Source organism: Cibotium barometz, chromosome 54 (genome assembly GCF_041138505.1).
Source record: "Cibotium barometz isolate CiBa-2024 chromosome 54, ASM4113850v1, whole genome shotgun sequence".
NCBI lineage: Eukaryota > Viridiplantae > Streptophyta > Polypodiopsida > Cyatheales > Cibotiaceae > Cibotium > Cibotium barometz.
This window is the reverse complement of record NC_141099.1, coordinates 34,010,195-34,031,497: the sequence shown is the minus strand read 5'-3', so window position 1 is coordinate 34,031,497 and position 21,303 is coordinate 34,010,195. Positions and strand designations below refer to the sequence as shown.

The 21,303-nt window shown below is 44.9% G+C and overlaps 1 protein-coding gene across 2 annotated transcripts in view; it reads right to left on the bottom strand.

The window, feature by feature from the left end:
• Positions 1-643: 643 nt before the first annotated feature.
• LOC147608074 (cyclin-dependent kinase C-1-like) overlaps positions 644-21,303 on the bottom strand; it is a 38,146-nt gene continuing 17,486 nt past the window's right edge. Inside the window, exons 3-14 of one of the 2 annotated variants that reach the window (XM_086789802.1) lie at positions 3,716-3,806; positions 3,572-3,601; positions 3,378-3,487; positions 3,175-3,247; positions 2,897-3,017; positions 2,638-2,755; positions 2,374-2,513; positions 2,215-2,272; positions 2,035-2,105; positions 1,419-1,946; positions 1,273-1,342; positions 644-1,182 (exon numbers count right to left, since the gene is read on the bottom strand). In XM_086789802.1, the coding sequence (XP_086645928.1) occupies positions 1,066-1,182; positions 1,273-1,342; positions 1,419-1,946; positions 2,035-2,105; positions 2,215-2,272; positions 2,374-2,513; positions 2,638-2,755; positions 2,897-3,017; positions 3,175-3,247; positions 3,378-3,487; positions 3,572-3,601; positions 3,716-3,806 (1,527 nt within the window). In that variant the 3' untranslated portion in view covers positions 644-1,065. The remainder of the gene's footprint in view (positions 1,183-1,272; positions 1,343-1,418; positions 1,947-2,034; positions 2,106-2,214; positions 2,273-2,373; positions 2,514-2,637; positions 2,756-2,896; positions 3,018-3,174; positions 3,248-3,377; positions 3,488-3,571; positions 3,602-3,715; positions 3,807-21,303) is intronic. The other variant, XM_086789803.1, reaches the window with a different exon arrangement.

Below are 21,303 nucleotides of genomic sequence, written 5' to 3'. Positions count from 1 at the left end.
GTATCAACCATCGAAGCTTTGATTAATTCAAAGTCTCTATTCTCTTCTGATTGATTAATAAAAGTCACTCTACCAAAAGCTTGATTTTCTTAGATCAAACCTAAGAAATTAACTTAAGTACCTCTCCTTTTCAATACTCTCCTAAGGTTACAATTTACAATGTGTCCTCAACATCACCAACATCAACAGCATGTCTCTGTCCTACAAACTCATCTTTTCAAGCCGAAGAGAAAAGGGATTTTCTTCTAAATGCATAGGGATTTTTCTTCTAAATGCGTCTTCCAGGGTGAGAGGTTCCTCATCAATCTTGTATGACCATTATTTCATGCCTAATTCCTTCAAATAAACAATCTTTGAAGTTACATTGTCCTGAGAGAGTCCAGTAGAATCGTTCATTCATACCTTCTGATTTGTTGACCTTTTACGCACCATTTATCAATCCCTCTGACGCTCGCTCCCATGCCATTACTCAATTTGGCAATGCACAACCCAGCAGCTTGCCGCATAATTCAACCCCACCCCCAAAAAAATAAAACCCTTTGGAGACCCTAAGGTATCTGTCTCAAGTCCATAAAAATAAGCAATGCACATATATACCTTCAGGATTTTGGAGACCCGAAGGTATCTTTGTCTCAAGTCCATAAAAATCAGCAATGCACATATATACCTTCATAAGGTTGGAATATATCCAAAGCTTAGAAAAGGAACAATACAAAGCACAATCCACCAGACCCTTTTCTATAAATAATCCTCATTTGCATTTTCAGCTTGCCAAACAGCACAATCCTAAAAGACCCTTGCTTCAAATCAATCCTTCAGGATAACACAAATGTCTACCAATGTGTCTTCAGCCAAGTAAGGTAGGCATGCTTTCAGTTGAAGGTAAAGCCATCACCGATGTTGATCATCGTGATTGACAAAGCATGTCCCGTAGCAAAATGCATAAAATACATGTTCTAAAGGTCATATAACTGCTTCTCAAAATCCTCATCAATATATTAATGATAAGAACAGTGGATGCTACTTAAGAAGACCACTGCTCCCGGTCACGTACCAGTCATGATGTTATCGCTGCTGTTGCCGGTAATCTTGTCTATGAGGAGGGGAAGTAGGAGGCATTTGATAATTGTGTGTTGCAGTGGCACGAGAGTATGCACCATCCACATCAGCATACTGCCCAGCCTGCAACTTGTTAGCAAGCTGCCCAATATTTCACTCAGCAATCTTCTTTAATCCTAAAAGCGACCAATAGAGAGTTGATGTACAGCCTACCTGATCCGACATGTATGGCTGACCATTGTAAGCACCCGAAGGCTGAGGTAAACCTTGAGGGTTTGTAGTCCTGCATTCACCCCAATCCTGTAAGTAGAAAGAAGAAAACAATATCTTTGTGTTCATTTGATGTAATAAAATCTTACCCATATTGTTGTGCACGCCCAGTTCCAGTGGAGTTAGGAACTCTCCCTCCACTGACACCAGAATAAGACCCACCTTGAGCATAGTTGGTATTTCCACTTACATAACCACTTCCTCGCACTCCCTGACCAACAGCTGCAGGCAGAGCATAGCCTCCACCTTGTGCTGGACCATATCCACTACCTCCTTGGCCACCCCGGCTTTGATTATAGCTTCCTCTTGGACCTCCATGTGGTGGGCGACCAGCCTGAGGGTATCTGGTTTGAGGACCTCCGGGTGCTCTTTGGCCTCCACCATAATGATGGCCTGCACCAGAAGGAACAGGTGCTGGTGGGTTATGGACAGGCTGATTAGGACCAGGCCTTAAAGGCATATGTCCAGTAATATTTTGCTGTGATGGTGGCAATCGGCCATGTGGTGGTTGTGGATGTTGAGTCTTTTGCCGCTTGGCCATGTCATCTTGCTGTTGCCTCTGCTGTTGACGCTTTCTTTTAGTTTGGAACTCATGAGAGGCTTCATACTTGGGCAGGCTATACATTTTTAAAAAAACGAGGGTGACTGATTAGGCAAATGCCATGTGCTTCAGCCAACATCAACAATGTATAGTAGATAACATACCTGCTTGGTAAACAAGGTAATGGATCAGTCCAAAAATACTCAGCATCCAAGGCATCTTTGGCTGTTATTCTCTGCAGGCAGAAGGATGTCGGTGAATAATTTTGGTGAGTCAGGCATGTATACAGACACAATGAAAGGTAGAACAAGTAGTACTTGCATACTAATTAGATCACAAAAAACCTGACTGGGATCCAAAATAAGCATGCGTTCCACCAGATCGAGGGCATGACGGTCAAAACTGCTCCACAGTTTCACATGAGCAGAACAGATTTGGTCAGGACACGAAAAATTGACCATATTTTTTTTAACATCTTTTGAACCTTGGATACTAAAACATACTGTTTAAATACATCTCTCACTCGTCTCCTCATATTCGTGTTTGGCTTAAACTCCGTAAACCAGCGAAGTCTGGAGACTCCAGGCCAGTTGCTTTCATCAGGTGATCCACAAAGCTCAAATATCTTGCTCGCTTGTTCAAGCTGCAAATTTTGAAAATATTTTAATTACAATCGAGTTTAACAAAATTATACTGACAGTCGAGGCTTAATTTTTTTATGCTTCTAACAATAAACACACACGAACACAAATATACACAGAGAATACCTCATTCTTCCCTGGTAAAATGGGTTTTCCATACAAGAGCTCTGCAAATATGCAGCCAACTGACCACATGTCAACAGCCGGTCCGTACTTTGTTGATCCCAATAGAAGCTCTGGAGGCCTGTGTAGGAAAGATATTTCAAGGGTTCAAGTCCACAAGTCACCCTCACAATCTGCTGCTCTTAATAAGATATGCCAGGAATAGGAAACACACCCAGAAAGACCCCAAAGACCCCTACATATCCCAGAAGCAAAACCATACCTGTACCAGAGAGTAATGACACGATTGGTCAAATTCCCATTCTGATCATGTGAGAATGACCTTGCCAGCCCAAAATCAGCAAGCTTCAATATTCCGTTGTTATCAATGAGTAGATTGGACCCTATTGAACACAAAATCCAACAGACACAGACAAGTATTAGCACGGCTAGGAATAAAAATGCATCCCATTTCATGCCAATGTACATCAACAAAGCTGCCCACTCCTTAAGACCAATTTTACTATTGATAACAAAGGATCAAAGGTAGAATGTTCCTACCTTTTATGTCTCGATGTAATACTTGATTGACATGACAGTAATGGAGTCCAATCAACAACTGCTTCATGTAGCACTGCAGCCAGCACCAAAAAAAAAGTGAGAATGTGCGATATATAACTGTTTGAACATGCCAACGTAGGGATGGCGGCATAACATCACTCTCTCATGCAATCAACAAAGACCGTGACAAATATTGAAAATACCTTTACTTGTGGTACTGAAAATCTCTGCCCTGGAAGATCGGACAAGCCTGTCAGGTCATGATCCATGTACTCAAAAACCATGTATATGCTGCCTTTGTACTTGTTGCCATCTGCAGCATCCAACAAAGGCATTCAAAAATGCATGGACCATGGAACCAATAAAGCATAATAATAGATAGAGTAATCGGTCTCACCTATCTTGCCATGTTCATCCCTCTCAGGGCCTGCAAAAGATCGGAAGAAAGAAAATTTGAGAATCGTTCTAAAAGTTTAAAGACCAAACACAAAGAATGTAAGCTTTCGAGCTTAAGAGAACAGTAGCTTGACCATTTTCTCACCTGGAGAGGTCACTATCTCCTTAAGCTTGATCACGTTTTCATGCTGCAGCTTCTTCAAAAGCTTGATCTCTCGAATTGCCGTTATAGGAAACTGAAATCAGATAATACCACTCGTTAAAACCAAGCATGTAAGACTAATAGTGCTGTGACAGCATTGAGACTTGCGGCAGAAGACAAGCACATGCACACACTAGTAAATTGTAATCCTATTCTAATCCATATATTTTATACCATGATCAGCCCGTTGAAAGTGAAGCCTCCTGTTCAGATGCAAAGGCTGGCTACCAGACCGTCTTCCTGCTTCTCCAATTGCCTTGCTCAAGTGCAATAAATATCTCCCAGGATGCAGATATTTGATGAATTTATGTGGAGGGTTGGGGCCCAGTACAAAGCCCCATGTTGCTAGTCAGTGGAACCAAGTGGGTCGAGGGCTGATAAAACCCACAAATTTTCCTTATGAAAAAGTTATCTCCATATGTTGGGCACTCATAGCTGGCCGACCCATACCTGCTGTCCGTTCAACCAACTGCAGTCCACTCTACCATTTTAACCGGTGCAACCAACTCCACCACTCCTGGGTGCATTCACCTGGCCAGGCTGGCTGCCCACATGGCTGTCAGGCCTCTGTGAGCAGGTATGCTGCTGCGTGTACCTGCGATCCTTTCAAGAGCTGTGAGACCCAAGGAAGTCCCATCTACAATGCTGGCTGTCCCACACATTGTGATACCACTTTGCATCCACATGTTAGGCTAACAATCCGTCCATGCCTCGTCAATACCAAAACATGTAGAGAAAACTTCTGACACATCCTTTGCTCAACCATCTCTTATCACATGCACACCTTCCACCAACGGTGTGACATGGACTTGTCCTTACCACTCAGCCACTTTAGAGGGCGTGTTCCTGGCTGAGTCTTGGTCAATTTTGGGGCTTTTCAACCAATTCATTGTATTTGGTCCATGCGCCTAATGGACAGCCAAGTGTGGACACTTTTATTATATTTGGACATTATTATTAAAATAAGCAAGGGTTGTGTGAAGAAACAACCTTTTTCCAGCCCTAAAAAGGGACTTTTCTGGATATTTTATATTTTATATTTTTGGGGGTTTTTTGTCTTGGCTGCTGGCCTACACCTTTATGGTGACCGATGTGCACACTTTTATTATATTTGGACATTATTATTAAGAGACGATCAACCCATGCACATCACCTCATCCACACCACCTTTGCCGTCACGATCGCCCTCTCTAACTTTATCAGATTTTCATTCCAGAGGGGGATACATTCCTTCTGCCATTATGTTTGTGTGGGACTGTCATGGCCCTGTGAAAATGGAACAGTACAAGTGTGGGCATGGTGGTTGCAGAGTCAGAATATTTTATGATTCACATGGGGGGTGCCCGGACAGAGTCTAAGATGTGTGGACATCCCTAGGTGTGAAGGGGGGAACTAGAAACATTAAACTTTAATGTTTATTAAAGTTTGCCCCTAGGCCTTAGTGGCCCTAGGAACTTTTAATAGTTTGGGGCCCTAGGGATTATTTTGGGGAGGAGGGCCACTTTTGGAGTGTTTCTCTCTCTTCCCTTTTGGGAGTCGTGGAGCAAAAGGGACACACTAGCGTGGAAAAGCAGAAGAAGGAGGCGGCTGCTGTATCTATGCTGTAGCTGCTGTTTTTCTGTGAGCTGTGTGTTGAAGAAGGCCGTACAACAGCCGTACAACCCTGTACGACTGCAGGTTCTGCTGTGGACAGAGAAGCACAGGGCTGTGGGACTGAGACAGGCGCCTGCAACTGTTGAATCCAGGCTGTACAGTGCTGTACGACTGCAAGTACAGCTCTGTTACTTTCTGCAGGTACACTGTACGGCCAGTTCTAGGGCAAGTACAGGTGCTGGACAGTACTGTAGCAGATGACACAGGCAACCAGCAGCAAATCTGCAAGCGGCTACTTCTGGTTCTCTGCAAAAACAGCCCGTACCGTCAAGTACAAGCAAGTACAGTGAAGTACATTCAAGTACAGTGCTGTTTTTCAGATCTGTACATTCAAAGTCAGCATAGAGGTGAACACAGGGAGGAGGGTACAGACAAGTACATGCACATATGTGAAGCAGGATTGTGGATACAAGTGCCTGCAAGTCCAGATTGGTACCGTTGCTTCCTCCAGTGCTGTTTCACGAGCTGATTTTGGTAAGCTCCGTTTCTCTTCATCTATCTCTCTTTCTACTGCTTGATGTCTGTTGCAGATATGAGTTATCTGGCCCCTTGTGAGAGGAGGGGTATGGCAGATTGACAAGGGTTGAGACAGAGTTTGGACAGCATATGTATGTATGAGCTGAGATGATGTATCATGCACTTGAGTTATGCCAGATGTATGCTCATAGCAGCCCTGCTTAGTGATCTTGGCTGATCAGAGGGAGGCACAGTGTGTTATTGTGAAACACAGATCTGTGTGCATAGATCCTCTGTGCTAAGAGGTATTCTGAAACTCGCAATATAACTCGCGGCGGCGGTGCCCCGGGAGACTAGGGCCTTTGACACACTTGTTGATACCATCAATGCATATTAAAACATTTAAACATGGCCACAGCCTTAACACATATCCATCATCACTTTGCATAAAACATAAAGCTGGACAAAACATCCACAAATGCTGAAAATAGAGCTTGCACGTGTGACACCGCATAGAGGCCGGAATGGGCCGACCCCCCCCCTTGGAGTATTTTATTACCCAAGGAGAATAATATCATGTACAAGCTTTGAGGGCCTTACTCTCCCCACGGGAGATGCCGGATTATCCATATACAAATGCCATAACACAGCCCAACACGAGGCAACCAAGCCGGAAGTAGGCTGTAGAAATGCCGAGCCAACAATATAATCCATATACCTCCGTGTGGGTACTGATTCTTCCCCAAAAACCACGGGTCTTCATGCAATAGAGAGGGTACAGCAAGTACAACTCTCCATTCAACCGGTACAATAGGTACAATGGCTGGTACGGCTGGTACAGTGGCTGGAACAGCAGGTACAGTGGCTGGTACAGCCGGTACGGTGGTTGGTACAACTAGTACAACAAGTATAAAAGCTGGTACAGCCGGTACAATGGGTGGTACAACAAGTACAAAAGCTGGTACAGCCAGTACAAGGGCTGGTACAGCAAGTACAGTGGCTAGTACAACCGGTACGGTGGCTGGTACAGCAGGTACAACAAGTACAAAAGCTGGTACAGCCGGTACAATGGGTGGTATAGCAAGTAAAGAAGCTGGTACAGCCAGTACAAGGGCTGGTACAGTAAGTTCAGCAAGTACAAATGCTGGTACAACAAGTACAATGGCTAGAAATCATAATAAATGATTAAATACCCTTGCCTTCAGTATTTCTTCGCGATGGAAGCCTCCAAAACAGTCCCCAACAGCCGGTATTCTTCATGGGCAGCCTTCAAGTGAGAGAGAAAGAGAGTAGCCATCATTAGGGCAACCTGTAACGGTGATAGAGGCTAGTGTGGAGCAAGAGAGCCTCCATTAATGAAGAGAGAGGGCTCCAATTTATAGATTTGGGCCTCCCATGAGCTAAAATGGCAAGAGAAGGCTACAATGACAAGTGGAGAGCCACACAATAGCTAAAGTGACAAGTGTGAGGCCACTTGTCTCACTTTGATCCACTTTCTAACAAGTGTCAGGCCACTTGTCTCACTTTGGTCCACCTCCTTGCCACATGTCCCAATCTAAGAGATGGGTCCTTCCATAAACTTTCTCTCTAAAAATATCCCAACTGGTAGACATTCTGTCATAGGCACTTTGCCAACTCTTGGTATCTGCTCAATTCCAGATGTGATGACGCGAACAGAATTTCCATCGGAGTCGGGTCAAAAATAGCAACTCTCCTAAATTTTAGGAGTGTGGTCCTTTGTATTCTAGGATAATCCCCCATTCCCAAAGCTTGTACTTTCCAAATATTTAAACATCCTGGAGTCCACCAGACCCCTTTCAGACTGGGAAATATCCAGGCTGGTGACATCCTCCCCAACTTCTTAAAAGTTGTTCGCAACTTTAAGCTTCAAGCCATATATTCAAGATATAATCATGTCCCATCGATTGGGCGAGACGAGACAGTTTCAAAATCCAATATAACTGAAGAATCCATGTCCCAAAGAAATGGGCGAGACTAAATAAGTCTCCATAATACCAATATCAAAATCATGTCCCAAGATAAATGGGTGAGACAAAACAGTCCCATAAGTCCAGATATCATAATCATGTCCCAAGATAAATGGACGAGACAAAATAAGTCTCCTGCCAATAAGACATCGGTCCACATGACCCTTGGCATAGACATAAGTCCCGTGCCAACCAAGTATCATGTCCACTTTACCACTTGCACTCCATGTTGGTACTCTGACCACACACCTTGGATGAGAGGTGGGCTTACAAGAGACACACAATGAGCCGGAACGGCCGACTCCTCTATTGGAGAAATTCAATACATAGCTTCATGGGCATCCATTGCCAAATCCTCTATGCCAATGCATATGAAATTCAGCATTTAGAAAACAATGGTATATCGATGTAGATCACCAAGGAGCTGCCTTGACGCCTGGCCCGACTTCAGTGCCCATATTCTCTACCATTGGCTCTATGTTCTACCAAGCAAGGTAGCAACATCTTGAAGAGCACTTAGGTCAAGAGAAATACTACACAGGGCGGCTAAACAAGGAGTCCTGAAAACAATCACTCGCAGGCATAGATAACCTGTGTTCCATACGCATTTCTGCTACACATAGTTTATAGGCATTTCGGCCACCAACTCACACTACCCTCTCAAGTGCCCATGTTCCCTTCCATCTGCTCTCTATTGTTCCACCCACACATGGTAGAAACAATCTTCAAGAGAGCACGTAGGACAAGAGAACACTACACAAGGTAAGTGAACCATGAGTTCCATAAGTCCAATGCATCCCAAATAAAGGGAGCCAAAAAGAATAATCCATCCCAGTAAAAGGGAGCCATAAACATAATCCATAAACCTGAGGATGGATCCAAATTCCTAGAAAAGAAGTCCAGGAATCCATACACCTGTATACCATAATCCTTGTATACCATAACTCTTACCACATACTCCGTGCTAACCACACACCTTGGAGTAGAGGTGAACTTAATCCATAAAAGCATCATATCCATGAGATAACCAAAGATTTCTTCTCTATAAACTCGAACAGATTCGTCCATAGAAATTGCCTGTTAAGTCCAATATCTATATAAATCTCGTCCAAGAAAGAAATCTCCATAGATATATTCCATCCCAATAAAGGGAGCCATGAAAAGAATTCATCCCATTAAAGGGAGCCATAAACAATGTTTCCCTGAAACCATCTCAAGGCAAACAACAACACCTTTCTCCTTGCATAGCTATACAAGGGTTAGTGAACATCAAAAACACTTCATAGCAAAAGCACTAACTTTGCAAACTCAAAGTATACTTAGCTTTTCTTTGCCACGTTGGTCATGAAGCCAGAAGAAATCTCTCGTCACCATATCCTTAAGATATCCTAAGATATATCTCCATATAGCTTGCCTGTAAGCTTGATAGTATAATCCATAATATCCATATGGAAAGAGTGCTAAACGTGTGCACATAAAGCCAACTCCATACTTCCAAGATAAATTTTGTGAATTCATAAATCCTTAGACCAAGCTGTCTATTGCTCATGCTCTTGCTTCATAGGCTCTGAAGTGGCTGGCCATGCTTAATAGCAATGATGGTAAAAGTGGTCCCCACTCCAAATCTTTTCTCTTCCTTATTGATAAAAGGAAGCCTCCGCTTCCAAGAAAGCCTATGCTCTGATACCAATGAAACTCGCAATGTAACTCGCGGCGGCGGTGCCCGGGGGACTAGGGCCTTTGACACACTTGTTGATACCATCAATGCATATTAAAACATTTAAACATGGCCACAGCCTTAACACATATCCATCATCACTTTGCATAAAACATAAAGCTGGACAAAACATCCACAAATGCTGAAAATGGAGCTTGCACGTGTGACACCGCATAGAGGCCGGAATGGGCCGACCCCCCCCCCCTTGGAGTATTTTATTACCCAAGGAGAATAATATCATGTACAAGCTTTGAGGGCCTTACTCTCCCCACGGGAGATGCCGGATTATCCATATACAAATGCCATAACACAGCCCAACACGAGGCAACCAAGCCGGAAGTTGGAACATAGGCTGTAGAAATGCCGAGCCAACAATATAATCCATATACCTCCGTGTGGGTACTGATTCTTCCCCAAAAACCACGGGTCTTCATGCAATAGAGAGGGTACAGCAAGTACAACTCTCCATTCAACCGGTACAGTAGGTACAATGGCTGGTCGGACTGGTACAGTGGCTGGAACAGCAGGTACAGTGGCTGGTACAGCTGGTACGGTGGCTGGTACAGCTGGTACAACAAGTACAAAAGCTGGTGCAACTGGTACAATGGGTGGTACAACAAGTACCACCCATTGGGTGGTACTTGCAAGTACAGAAGCTGGTACAGCCAGTACAAGGGCTGGTACAACTGGTACAATGGGTGGTACAGCAAGTACAGAAGCTGGTACAGCCAGTACAAGGGCTGGTACAGCAGGTACAGTGGCTGGTACAGCCGGTACGGTGGCTGGTACAACAGGTACAATAAGTACAGAAGCTGGTACAGCCGGTACAATGGGTGGTATAGCAAGTAAAGAAGCTGGTACAGCCAGTACAAGGTCTGGTACAGCAGGTTCAACAAGTACAAATGCTGGTACAACAAGTACAATGGCTAGAAATCATAATAAATGATTAAATACCCTTGCCTTCAGTATTTCTTCGCGATGGAAGCCTCCAAAACAGTCCCCAACAGCCGGTATTCTTCATGGGCAGCCTTCAAGTGGGCAACCTATAACGGTGGTAGAGGCTAGTGTGGAGCAAGAGAGCCTCCATTAATGAAGAGAGAGGGCTCCAATTTATAGATTTGGGCCTCCCATGAGCTAAAATGGCAAGAGAAGGCTACAATGACAAGTGGAGAGCCACACAATAGCTAAAGTGACAAGTGTGAGGCCACTTGTCTCACTTTGATCCACTTTCTAACAAGTGTCAGGCCACTTGTCTCACTTTGGTCCACCTCCTTGCCACATGTCCCAATCTAAGAGATGGGTCCTTCCATAAACTTTCTCTCTAAAAATATCCCAACTGGTAGACATTCTGTCATAGGCACTTTGCCAACTCTTGGTATCTGCTCAATTCCAGATGTGATGACGCGAACAGAATTTCCATCGGAGTCGGGTCAAAAATAGCAACTCTCCTAAATTTTAGGAGTGTGGTCCTTTGTATTCTAGGATAATCCCCCATTCCCAAAGCTTGTACTTTCCAAATATTTAAACATCCTGGAGTCCACCAGACCCCTTTCAGACTGGGAAATGTCCAGGCTGGTGACATATTCTGGGCCGTCAGATTGGACATACAGGTGTAAACTCTTGGCTGATTTTTAAACATCCTGGAGTCCACCAGACCCCTTTCAGACTGGGAAATGTCCAGGCTGGTGACATATTCTGGGCCGTCAGATTGGACATACAGGTGTAAACTCTTGGCTGATTTTTGTTGTACTCAGCCATTCATATTATTTTAATTGAACAAAGAAATACCGCAAGGGGCGCCAAGCTTTGGGGCCAACAGGTGTCGCTTTGTTTTCAGATTTGGGCACTCTAGCTCCAATCTGTTTTGTTAATCATCTAGACTACAAGTGGACGGGTGACTACTAGTCTACCGCACTCTGGTTTCTATCAGAGGCCGGTTTCAAGGTTCCGTTGCCGGGACCAATCATCAACTTTCTGAAGAAGGTGAGCTCGTGGTTGTTTTGAAGAAAGCCATCGCTGAAAATTCAGCAAACATGTCTGATACAAAGGATGAGTACTTCTATCATGAAGAAGAAGAGCAAGACACTTCTCCTGAGAGAGATGTATCTGAGGATATTTTTGCAGGAGAACAGGCTGCGGATGTTGAGCCTTATGAGGATGTAACACAGCCAGAAGATGTGCATGGTAAAGAGGATGATGATGCTCGGTTCAAAGATCGCTTGGCTAGTGTTATGGATACTTTTATGCAGCTCACACAGAGCGAGAGATTTGCTGAATTTATGAGATCTCGCACAGAGCCCCGCACAGAGCCCGAGAAAAAGAAGAAGAAGGTTCGTTCAAAGAATCTTCCTCAGGGTCATAGTGGTGCCATCCCACAGGAACCATCTTTTGGCCAGTTTTCGAATATGCAGCATGCTTATGGTGCAAACTCTCAGAATTCCTTCTATGGACAGCCACCTATTCCTCAGCAGAATATGCATCCAGGTTATTTTGGTGGTGGTTCGGTGTTCCAATCCATGACTGGGGGTTACCCTCAGGGAGGCATGGGTATGTATGGGCCTTTTGGAGCCAATTTTCAGCCTGGCATGCAAGGGAATATGTATGGTGGTATGCAGTCCGGTATGCAAGGAAATATCTTTGGAAGCATGCAACCTGGGATGCAAGGCAATATGTTTGGTGGTATGCAGCCAGGTATGCATAATGGAATTTATGGAAACATGGCTGGAATGTATGGTATGCCTGGTGTGGGAATGGGAAATGTTGACCCAATGATGGGTATGAATGTTGGGGGCAGCAATCTCGCGAAACCACTTCCATATGATAATCTAACGCCTATGGGAAAGGCGAAGGATTACAAGGAAGGGGGAGCTGCAGTGAAGTTTGACACATTCAGTGGGGCCAAGGATAAACTTAAAGCACTTACCTTTTTACAGCAGTTTGATGCTGCTTTTTCTGGTGGGAATTACACAGAGTCCTCTAAGGTGAGGGAAGCTGCCATTTTTCTCAAGGGCAATGCTTTGCAGTGGTGGTCTACTCTTCTTTTGCAGGGCATAGCACCCACCACATGGGTCCCATTTAAACACGTTTTCTCTTCCGTATGGCTCACATCTACATTTGAGGTGGATGTTATGACCGCTTGGCACAAATTGGATGCTTCAAAGTGTGATAGTTTGGAGGATTATAACAAGAAGTTTTGGGAAGCTCTACTCCCAGTGACTTCTTATCGTGCGGTGCCATTATCTGAGCAGGTAGAGAAGTATTGTTGTGGGCTGCCCAAGGAGGTACGAGATTATTGTATAAAGACAAGAGTAACGAACATGTCACAGATGATTGAAAATGCTATGACAGCTAATGCGTTACTCACAGGTGGTTCATCTGGGTTTAAAGGCAGTAAGAAACTGAGCAAGAAAGCTGAAAAATTTGGGCATGCTTCTCGTGATGCTAAAAGGTCTTCAGAGACAAAGTATAAGAAGTTGCCAATGCCCAAGAGGACTTCTGAGGAAAGACACGCTTTGAGAGATGCTCAAAAGTGTTTTTACTGTACTGAAGAGGGGCATATGTCATTCAATTGTCCCAAAAGAAAGTCCCAAAAGGACCCTGACAATAAAGAAGAGCCCAAGCCAAAGAAACCAAAGCCTTCTGCAAGCTTAGTTCTTGATCTTGTGGGGGAGCAGCTAGGTGGTGAAGCTACAGAGTTGTGCAGGGCATGGGGCAAAGTGAGAGATTAGAATGCTTTGATCTTCTTTGACACAGGTGCTAGAGCCAACTTCATTTCACCAGATCTGGCTGGCCGATTGGGGATTCGCGCAGAGGACATGGGACCGTTACACGAGGCAAATATGGCTTGTCCAGGGTATGCAGAACCCGTTACTCCTATTATTGGGAAGCTTCGGCTTCATTTGCAGGGTTATGTGGACAGCGAGGAGTTCTTCATCATGCCTTTGGATGGCTGTGATGTTTTGTTGGGGATGCCATGGTGCCACAGGGTACATGAGGTGGTGGATACTTACAATAGGAAAATCACTCTGACTCATAGAGGAAAAGAGCATGTATTGGATGTAAAACTCAAAGGGGAATCTGTTCCTATTGTATCCGCTTCGGCAATTTCATCAGTAATGAAAAAGCATCTTTCCGCATACTTGATTTATGTAAAGGATGCACAGGATGATGAGTCTAAGTCTAATTTGTCTATGTTAGATAAGGACAGGACTGATTTCTTAAGTGGGTTTCAAGACTGTTTTTCCGAGTCATTGCCAGGAGAATTACCTCCTGAGAGGCCAGAAGATCATGCCATAGATCTGATTCCTGGTAGTACTCCACCGAATAGACCGCCGTACCGTGTTAGTGCAGCCCAACAGGAAGAGATTATGAGTCAGGTGCAGGAGCTTTTGAATAAAGGGTTGATACAGCCTAGCTCATCACCCTTTTGCTCACCTGTGCTCTTAGTGCAGAAGAAGGATGGTTCTTGGCGCATGTCTATAGATTACAGGGCGCTGAACAAGAATACCATCAAGAATCGATTCCCCATACCGAGGATCGATGACATATTGGACCGCTTACAGGGCTCCACAGTTTTTAGTCGTATTGACTTGAAAAGCGGGTATCATCAGATACGCATTAGACCCGAGGATGTGCATAAGACAGCATTCCGAACCACGTTTGGATTGTATGAGTTCTTGGTTATGCCCTTTGGTTTGACAAATGCGCCTGCCACATTTAACAGAATGATGGACAGGATTTTCAGGCCTCATAGAGAGTTTGTGGGCACATTCTTTGATGATATGATTGTGCATTCACAAACTGAGGAAGAGCATAGAAGGCATTTGGCCATTGTGTTTGCAGAACTCAGAAACCATAGGTTGGTGGTTAATGGCAAGAAGAGTGAGTTTTTCTTGCAGGAGATACATTTCTTGGAGCATATTGTGTCTGGTCATGGAGTCCGTATGGATCCAGCAAAGGTGGAAGCAATACTTAATTGGCCAGCTTTGAGGACAAGGCATGATGTACGCAGCTTTCTAGGATTGTGTTCCTATTACAAGCGGTACATACGTCACTTTGCTGAAATTGCTTCGCCTCTTCATGCTTTGACGAAGAAAGCAACTCCGTTTAGATGGGCTGATCGGGAAATTACAGCATTCAAAAAGCTCAAAGAAAAGCTTACTTCGGACCCAGTATTGGTGTTACCGGACCTCCGAAAGGCTTTTGTTGTCCAGTGTGATGCATGTGGAAGTAGCATTGGTGCAGTTCTCATGCAAGAGGGACATGTGATAGCCTATGAGAGTAGAATATTGCAAGATGCTGAGAAGCATTTACAGGTGTATGAGAAAGAGATGTTGGCTGTAATTCACGCTCTTTCTACATGGAAACACTACTTGCTTGGGGCTGATTTCACTGTGCAGACAGATCATCAGACCTCGCGATATTTCCTCATGCAGACTAAGCTTTCAGAGAAGCATATGCGTTGGGCAAACTTTTTGTCAATGTTTCACTTCCAGATTGTGCATGTGGAAGGCAAAAAGAATGTAGTGGCAGATGCTTTGTCACGCAAGCCACAGGTCTCTGCAGTTTCACTTGCTTATCATCATGAGCTTGATGAAATGAAAGAGCAGTATGCCCATGATGAGGACTTTGAAAGGTTATATGATCAGATGTCTGAGGGTCAGCGGCATGAGCATTACACTCTCAGAGATGGGTTTTTATTGATGCATGGCAGACTGTGTGTTACCAGGCCATTGCGACTCAAGGTTATGATTGAAAGTCATGCTCCACCGTATGCAGGTCATAGAGGTATTGACGCCACGGTCAAAGCAGTGGAGACTTTCTTTTATTGGCCAACCTTGAGAAGAGATGTTGATGCCTTTGTGAGGCAATGCATCGTATGTCAGAAGGTAAAGTTTGACCGTCAGAAGACACCAGGGTTATTACAGCCTTTACCTATTCCGGATAGACCTTGGGAGAGCATTGCCATGGATTTTGTATTTGATCTTCCACGGACACAAACGGGAAATGATGGCATCTGGACTATCATATGCAGGTTCAGTAAGCAGGCTCATTTCATTCCCGTGCGGAAGACAATTAAAGTGGATCATATGGTGAAGTTGTTCATGGCGAACATCTTCAAGTATCATGGCTTGCCTACGTCTATCATTAGTGACCGTGATCCACGGATGACGAGTTTGTTTTGGAGAGGGTTGTTTGACAACATGGATACAACTCTCAAGTTTTCATCGTCATTTCATCCACAGACAGATGGTCAGTCAGAAGAGGCTAATTCTACAGTATTGGATCTTCTCAAGTGTTATGTGTCAGAGCACAAGCAACAATGGGAAAAATATCTTCCTTTGGTGGAGTTTGCATATAACAACACTATACATAGCTCGACAAGCAAGGCGTCTTTTGAGATTGTAGAAGGAGGGAAGAAGGTTCCACCCATTTTGCATACAAAGGATAAGATCTTTGAGGCTGATCAGTATGTGGAGAGCTTGGATGAAGCTTATCGGAGAGTTAAGTTGGCCCTCCAGAAAACTCAGCAGAAGCAAAAGAAAGCCGCAAACCGTCACAAACGTGATTTACAGTTTGCATTGGGTGATTGGGTTCTTTTGCGCTTTGAAAAGGCTAGACTCAAGAAGATGAAGGGTAAAGAGCGCTTATTCCCTAAGTTGAGCATGCGATATTATGGGCCTTTTCAGGTTTTGGAAAAGATTGGTGAGGTAACCTATCGTTTGAAGTTACCAGATCACTGGAGGATTCACAATCCTTTTCACGTGAGTCTTCTTAGACCTTTCCGTGGGGATGTGCCTGAGGATGTATCAGATGAGGCTCAGCCGGAAGTTGAGGAACTTGATGAGGTTCTGATTCCAGAGCAGATACTGGCACATAAAGAAAGGAAGGTACGAGGTAAAGTTTCCCGTCGCTATCTTGTGAAGTTCAAGAACTATTCACCGATGGATGCGAAGTGGATGGAGGAAGGTGACTTAACAGATTCACCTCAGGTTTTGCAGCTATATCTCGATGCCTTTGAGTTAGAGCCGACTCTTATTGTGGCTCATTCAGGTTCAGCAGAGCATGGGTCTGGAGCATTACCTGATACTCAAGAGGGGGGTAGCACTTCCACTCCCTTGATACAGACAGGCTCAGATGACATCTAGAGGTCGCTTGGTGCAGTTTTTATCTCACCCGAAGGTACTGAGGCTGACAGTACATCTGTTTATGGGACTTCTATGATATATGTGTACTAGTCACATGAGATTTTTGTGGATATGTATGGTTCACAGTGGTATACAACTTGGACTATTACTATGCCATTGGTTTGCAGTGAATGTTGATACATGTGTATGGCTTAGAGAGATTGGGACGCTGATCTTGCCATATTGTATATTTCACTTTGGATATTTTGATGCATCACCAGAATGCAATCGAGGACGCTTGCCATTTTTCAAGAGCGGGGTTATGTCATGGCCCTGTGAAAATGGAACAGTACAAGTGTGGGCATGGTGGTTGCAGAGTCAGAATATTTTATGATTCACATGGGGGGTGCCCGGACAGAGTCTAAGATGTGTGGACATCCCTAGGTGTAAAGGGGGGAACTAGAAACATTAAACTTTAATGTTTATTAAAGTTTGCCCCTAGGCCTTGGCCCTAGGAACTTTTAATAGTTTGGGGCCCTAGGGATTATTTTGGGGAGGGAGTGTTTCTCTCTCCTCTCTCTCTCTCTCTTCCCTTTTGGGACTCGTGGAGCAAAAGGGACACACTAGCGTGGAAAAGCAGAAGAAGGAGGCGGCTGCTGTATCTATGCTGTAGCTGCTGTTTTTCTGTGAGCTGTGTGTTGAAGAAGGCCGTACAACAGCCGTACAACCCTGTACGACTGCAGGTTCTGCTGTGGACAGAGAAGCGCAGGGCTGTGGGACTGAGACAGGCGCCTGCAAACTGTTGAATCCAGGCTGTACAGTGCTGTACGACTGCAAGTACAGCTCTGTACTTTCTGCAGGTACACTGTACGGCCAGTTCTAGGGCAAGTACAGGTGCTGGACAGTACTGTAGCAGACGGCGCAGGCAACCAGCAGCAAATCTGCAGGCGGCTACTTCTGGTTCTCTGCAGAAACAGCCCGTACCGTCAAGTACAAGCAAGTACAGTGAAGTACATTCAAGTACAGTGCTGTTTTTCATATCTGTACATTCAAAGTCAGCATAGAGGTGAACACAGGGAGGAGGGTACAGACAAGTACATGCACATATGTGAAGCAGGATTGTGGATACAAGTGCCTGCAAGTCCAGATTGGTACCGTTGCTTCCTCCAGTGCTGTTTCACGAGCTGATTTTGGTAAGCTCCGTTTCTGTTCATCTATCTCTCTTTCTACTGCTTGATGTCTGTTGCAGATATGAGTTATCTGGCCCCTTGTGAGAGGAGGGGTATGGCAGATTGACAAGGGTTGAGACAGAGTTTGGACAGCATATGTATGTATGAGCTGAGATGATGTATCATGCACTTGAGTTATGCCAGATGTATGCTCATGGCAGCCATGCTTAGTGATCTTGGCTGATCAGAGGGAGGCACAGTGTGTTATTGTGAAACACAGATCTGTGTGCATAGATCCTCTGTGCTAAGAGGTATTCTGGGCCGTCAGATTGGACATACAGGTGTAAACTCTTGGCTGATTTTTGTTGTACTCAGCCATTCATATTATTTTAATTGAATAAAGAAATACCGCAAGGGGCGCCAAGCTTTGGGGCCAACAGGTGTCGCTTTGTTTTCAGATTTGGGCACTCTAGCTCCAATCTGTTTTGTTAATCATCTAGACTACAAGTGGACGGGTGACTGCTAGTCTACCGCACTCTGGTTTCTATCAGAGGCCGGTTTCAGGGACCCTGGCATACTTCATCTTCTCTCATTGTCCCCTTTTTGGCCTGAGAGGGGGTGTGAAGAAACAACCTTTTTCCAACCCTAAAAAGGGACTTTTCTAGATATTTTATATTTTATATTTTTGGCGTTTTTAACTTTTTTGTCTTGGCTGCTGGCCTACACCTTTATGGTGACCGACCAGCACCCCCCCTTTACTATATATAGCACTGCCTATACCTCATCATTCATGTACCACTTCATCGCCATATTAGGTACCATCTGCCCGCCTACAGCAGGGGGTCATATCTGCGTTTTCCTCTGCTGGTCCAGGCCGCCTTCTGCAAGGCTTACATCAGCCTGACATCAGGCTGTTTCTTGGCGCTTACATCGGGCCTTCGTCTGCTCCACATCTGCGTTTTACTTCAGCATATGTCAGCACCTACATCAGAGCATACATCAGCTTACATCAGCGCTTCGCTTTAGCAATCATCTGCGTTTTGCTGCAGCATAATCAGCGCTATACATTAGCCCACATCTGCGCTTACATCAGGGTTTATATCAGCGTTTATCTCAGCCTTCTTCAGCGCGTACATCAGGGCTCACATCCGTGGTTACCTTCAGCATATCTTGTGCATTTTGGCATAGCCCTTGGGACAGCAGCCCTCTCTACATCGGGACAGCAGCCCTTGGGACAGCAGCCCTCTCTACTACATCGGGACAGCAGCCCCAGCAGCCCTCTCTGCTCCACATCGGGACAACAGCTCTCTCTGCTTCAGGTACACAACACCCGTGTCACCAAAGCTTGCACCACTCGGACGGCAGCCCTCTCTACTTCAGGTATACAGCACCCGTGTCATCAGCGACTGCACCACCATCATCGTCATCAATGTTACCTTTTTCCGCTGCCACCATCACCTCGGAGTGTTTTGCCTCACATCGACGCGAGCCTTCGTCATCGATCGTGCTTCAGCTCCGACGTCTACTCTGCTTCAGCTCTGACATCTACTCTCCTTCAGCACTGGTCTTCTTTCTCAGAGTCACTTCTCATATGAGGGCTCTTGTACATTTATGCACTCACCCTTTTATATAAATTCACTCACATATTTCATGCTGTGTGGTTTTACTCTAATCCCTCGTATATCTAGTCCTTCCGTCCTTTTGCCCTCACAGTTGGCAGCCAACCAACCCTAAAGGCCAGCCAACTAGCCTTAATTCATGCCATGTCAGAGTTTCCAGGTCATTCCTATAGAGTCCAAGGTCAAGCAAAGTCAAGCCGATTCAAGCCGTCATATGAAGCAAATCACCCAACATTACTCGAGGTAGCCCTCTCAATGTTCTAGACAGAGATTATTGCATGACTCAAATTGTGACTTGTATTAGTTACAAAACAAGTACATGCTTTATAAGCTAAAAGCCTCATCTTTTGACCCTTTCAAATCTCACATTAAGGACACATGGCACACTTATCTTATCCATTTATAAGAGTGTTCACACCTAGATTGGTGTTCACACACAAATATATACATGAATAAGGTTACACCACACACATGATGGGTGCACATATACATACGAACAGAGTCAAAGTAATCTTCCTGTTGTACGTATCCACCACCGCATGTACTCTATGACACCATGGCATACCCAACAAAACATCACACCCATCAAGTGGCATGATATAAAACTCCTCACTGTCCACATAACCCTGCACATGAAGCCTCAGCTTTCCAATAATAGGGGAAACGGGTTCTGCATACCCAAGACAAGCCATATTAGCCTCATACAAAGGCCCCATCTCCTCTGCACGGATCCCCAATCTGCCAGCCAAATCTGGTGAGATAAAGTTGACTCTAACACCTGTGTCAAAGAAAACCAAGGCATTCTGATCTCTAACTTTGCCTCATGCCCTGCACAACTCAATCTCCTCACCACCTAGCTATTCCCCAACAAGATCAAGAACTAACCCTACAGAAGGTTTTGTTTTCTTAGACTTGGGCTCCCCTTTTGTCATGTGCACAGTGGGTATCTACCGTGTGCTATACGCATGCAAGACTAGTTTCGAGGCTTGGGGAAGCTTGGAACTAGGCAGGCTGATTGATGAGCTGAGTTAGCAATATACTAACGGGCGGGCACCCAAGTATGGACGAGCGGGCGGCCAAGTGTGGACGCCCGATGACCGGCCAAGAGCCTATAAAAGGGTGGCCAAGGTTAGTTATTGTATAATAGAGAGTCTCGCGAGTTTGTGAGAGCTCTATGGTCTTGGAGCCTGAATCTAGTGCAGACGTGCACCTGCTTTATGCAGCCGAGGCCGGCAACGATCTCCAAGCCCGCGAGGGCAGCTTCGTGGCGGTATGGGACGTCGCGAGGAGGAGATTGGTCGGTACGTCAACCTAGTTAGCTCAGCTCATGGCTCGGTGGGAACAGCCAAGACTGTGGGCTCGCCCACGGCTGTCATGGTTGGGAGGTGAGTCAGGCCTGCACCCCCTTGCTTGTTTGTTTGTTCGTTTGTTTGCAGGATTCGAGTTTCGAACCAAGGTCGATCACGAGGGGATCCGTGGGGATTTGACAGTGGTATCAGAGCATACCTCGTGAACGAACAAGTCGGTAGGTAAAGAAGAAGAGGTCGAAGAACAGTATGTGTTAAAAAAGCTTGCTGTTTTTTCTGTGCATACTGCAATTTTCAGATTTGGTATGTGTTTTTTCTTCATCAAAGAACCCCCTGTTGATGGGAGATGGTAGTGTAATAGGGTTGAATGCTTTTGCAAAGAAGAGAAAAGATGTTGTGCAGTCGTATAACCTGCAGGGAGAGAAACAGAAAAACGAAAAAGCAAGTTTGCTTTTCGTTGTTGAACGAGAGAGAGAGAGAGAGAGAGAGAGAGCG